General features: G+C 38.9%; 1 protein-coding gene across 1 annotated transcript; it reads right to left on the bottom strand.

The window, feature by feature from the left end:
• Nucleotides 1-2,157, bottom strand: LOC109708727. Its single transcript, XM_020230546.1, has 2 exons — nucleotides 2,137-2,157; nucleotides 1-920 (listed from the first exon to the last, which is right to left on the bottom strand). The coding sequence occupies exons 1-2, from the start codon at nucleotides 2,155-2,157 to the stop codon at nucleotides 219-221; spliced, it is 723 nt and encodes a 240-aa protein (XP_020086135.1). The 3' UTR covers nucleotides 1-218.

The following is a 4,032-nucleotide window of genomic DNA, read 5'->3' as shown; positions in this document are numbered from 1 at the left end:
TTAAATTCAAATTTATCAAACCGAACAATATATTTGAATCCGCATGCGGTTACAAACACATCAATTTCACCAACTTTATTCCAACCAACCATATACTCAATCAAACAAAATTATAACATTCTCCAACCCCCATTTCCCTCAAAAAAAAAAAAAAAAAAAAAAAAAAAAANCAAAAAGATTAATCTAATCACAAAAAAGCTCCCCGACACACCCAACCCTCACCTCCCGTGGTTCCCCAAGCACCACCACGCGGCCACCACCGCGGCGGCCAACGCCGCCCCACCCGCGGCGGGCGCCGCGGCGGCGGAGGCGGCGGCGCCGAGCGGGGCGATGTCCGAGTCGGGCTGCGGGAGCGCGTCGGGGTTGGGCGGGCTCGGGCTCGAGGGGATGGTCGGGAGCGAGCTCGCCGGCGCCGCCCCCACTCCACCGCCGGCGCCGGGGGAGGGGAAGCGCGGCATCACGTCCGGGGCCAGAGTCGGCGGGAGCGCGACGTACCTGGGGAGTCGCGGGAGAGCGCTCGGCGCCGACGATATGGCCGAGGTCCTAAACCCTAGAGCGGAGGAGCGAGATGGTATGAACAAGAGGAGAAAGAAGGCGAGGGAGGAGGAGAGGAGCTGCGCGTGAGTGGAGGGGGCGATCGCCATTGTCGAAGGGATTTGAGGAATTAGGTGCGGGTCTCGAACTGAGGGTTTTAGAGTGTGCGTGGTAGGATTAAGAAGACGATTAAATTGTATGCATACCCCCTCAACGATAGCCTCATCTGAAACTACCCCTTCATCTTTACACACCTTGAAAAATTTAGTTAAAGGTTGTGAAATTTCAAACGAACAACTACTAAATCTAACAAAATTTTGAAAGTTATGTGGGGGTGGGGCTGATTCTAAACTGTCTATAGTTGAGGGTCTCCGTACGTTTTTCACCTAAAAAGTCCCAGTAGGGATTTGTGATCCACGTGGCGCGTCGTGGTTGGAGGAACGTTGGGTTCGGACAGGGTGGCGTGCTAGAGCTACGGGACAAGAGGGGAGGCATCCAATAACATGGGCTTGTGGTGGCCCACAATCTTTTTTTTCTTTTTTTTTCTTTTTTTTCTTTTTTTTTTGAAATTGAGGTTGATGCGTGATTAGTGCGGCGAGGAGGATTCGAATGATGTAGACGGTAATTAATAACTGGCTTAATCCATGGTTAAATTGTAATTTTTTTTTAAAAAAAAGGCATGTTTAATTTGTTTGTAGAAACAGGGCAGATAAATTGATTTACTTTGTAGATCTAGTTTCTTCTTGATCGGACTTCTCAAGTGAATCTTTCGAAAAATAAGATTTATGCGTCGGCAAAATTAAAATATTTAGAATTTTTTATAATGACAGAAAGGTAAAATAAAGTTTTCGAATTTCACGAGCAAATGTTTTTATTCTTGATCTTTTGCTTCTATTGTAACAAATAAAGTTAATTAGGCTCTGAAACATTTCTAATGCATTTGGACGGTCAATATTAATACATCATCGTCTTAAAGCTATTAAAAAGTTGCATTCCTCACCCCTTTATCGTATGCTAGGTAGTTGGGCCACAATGGAGCTTTTAAAAAAGTTTTATACGAATAAATATTAGCATCTTCTAATTTATATTAGTACTTCTTACTGTGACAGAAATAGAAGATTCAAACTAAAATTTCTATTTTTTTATATCCTCAGACACCCGATCAATCGCTTGCTACTACAAAAGCTTTAAACATTTTGTTTGCCAAAATAGAAGATTATTCCGTCTCGAATTAGAGGAGTTATTCTAAAGTCGCGCCAAATGGGCACTTAGGTTCAAATGAGGGAAAGGTGGAAAGCTGAAACTACATTCCAGGCCTTGGAAGCTCAAGTAAATTTTACTGCTTGTTCTTTTGTGTTGTTCTATACATGTAGGAGATAGAAGGCATTTATTTATTTATTTATTTATTATTTTTTAGGAGCTAGCTAATAGCTCTTTGGTTGGTTTTGCTATTTCCTTTGTCTATTAGTAACTTAAACAGTGTCTCTTCCTTGGTGTAAACCACATATTCTCTTTAGTTATATGCAACATGGACTATAGGTCAAAAGAAAATGAAATGTTCCTGTCCTTCTAGTGCTTGATAGATTACATGAATGACAAAACCATAGTGGACCACCACCCCATATAGGCTTTGCCTATTCTTCACAAAAAAGTTGCTAATAATATAAAAAATCACTGTTCAAAAGTTTTTTTTTTTTTTTTTTTTTGAGAGATAGGTAGCACGCTACCCGCTTCGTTTATTTCATTTAGAAATAAACTTAGCTGGAAATGTGAATCAACTAGGATTCGAACTGGGATCTCGGGTACCAACCACCAAGCCTTTTACCACTTACTCTAAAAACGGTCGGTAATCATTGTTCAAAAGTAAGCGGCCCCAAAAGTGCTTTCCAAGTGCATTGGATGAAGCTTGTGTGTGTGTGTGTGTGTGTGTGTGTGTGTCTCTCTCTCTCTCTCTCTCTCTTGTTATAGGACCTGAAAACTCCTGATTTTTAGGGAAAAAAGGAGGGGAAAAAAGCTGTAAACTAACAAGGTTAGAAGAAGAAGAAGAAGAAGAGAATGGGAATCATGCACTTTTTGAGTGTCTCATTGATGAGAAAGGTAATAGGATCTATGATCCCATAAAGAACATTTACAGCTGGCCAAGAAGGATGACCCCAGTTGCCAGGTGAAGGAGAAAAGGAGCACTGTATAATTGAATTCACAAAGTTTTTTTTTCAGAGATAGGTAGTCCGCTACCCGCTTCGTTTATTTCATTTAAAAATAAATTTAGCTAAAAATGTGAATCAACTAGGATTCGAATTTGGATTTCGGATACCAACGATCAAGTCTTTTGCCACTTGCTTTAGGGACGGTCGGTTGAATTCACAAAGTTGAAAAACAATGATATTTTACATGATAGAAATCGTTATTGACAGAAATTCACTGTTTCGCATGATAGGTTTACTAATTCAATGTATTTGTTTTGTATATCAAATATACTCGCTCTGTTAATATCACTGCCTGCATATCTGCTGTTGATTTTCCTTTTTTAATGGAAGGATCAATGACAGTGACTTCATGTGAAATACTCAAACAGCACGTTCCTTTTTGAATGGAAAGATCAGTGACAGTGACTTCATGTATTAAGATACACTATCACTTTCCAATCCACCAATCATGGCAAAATGCAGTAACAAAAACATCTACATTACAAACACTCAAGAATTTGCCTACTTGCATGGATTTTGATGCTTCAAATAATTGTTGTAAAATGAGGGTAAAAAATATTGATAACAATTTCGCAAATATTTGGTGTAATTTCACAATCCATTCTCTATGAGCTGATGAGCATCCAATGGAGAGCCAAGCATAAGAATAATAATAAAATAAACAAAATCACAAAAATATAAGGATTTATATAATTTGGCTATGCCTATATTTATACGAGAACAATACAAAAGAAGTTTTCACTATAAAACTTGGAGATTACAAGAGATATACAAATGGAAGAGATATCATATTCAATCCAAAAATAAAGAGTGCTCCAACAATCTATAACTTTATCTAAATGGTGTAAACCACACCTCATAAGGAAGATCCCACTTTCTTCTTGATAAAGCTAAGATTAAACCAAGATCTAAGATTTTCTCTCTTAATCTCTCACTTCTTTTCTCACCCTTTTTTTTCTCTTATATTCTAATACCCCACTTTAGCCTTCAAAAGAAGAAGCTATCAAATATGGGCCTTTGGATCAAAAGAATCATGACCCAAAGGCTTACAAGTAGGAGGCCCATATGCATAATAAGAAAACATAGAAATAAGAGATTTTACATCACCAAATTACATAGCCCAAATATAACAAGACCCGAATAATAAAGAGGCCTAATGTAATTAGCTCAACAATAATACGATCAACAAATCCGCCCTCGATACTCGCTGCAGTGCCACGGTACGAATGCAAGCATAGAATTCTCAAAATACATTGGTAATAGATTCGAAGATCTTAGTTACATCAACAAG

The sequence above is a fragment of the Ananas comosus genome, linkage group 4 (assembly GCF_001540865.1).
Source record: "Ananas comosus cultivar F153 linkage group 4, ASM154086v1, whole genome shotgun sequence".
NCBI lineage: Eukaryota > Viridiplantae > Streptophyta > Magnoliopsida > Poales > Bromeliaceae > Ananas > Ananas comosus.
Note: the sequence above shows the minus strand (reverse complement) of the source record. Positions and strands in the feature narration are given on the sequence as shown.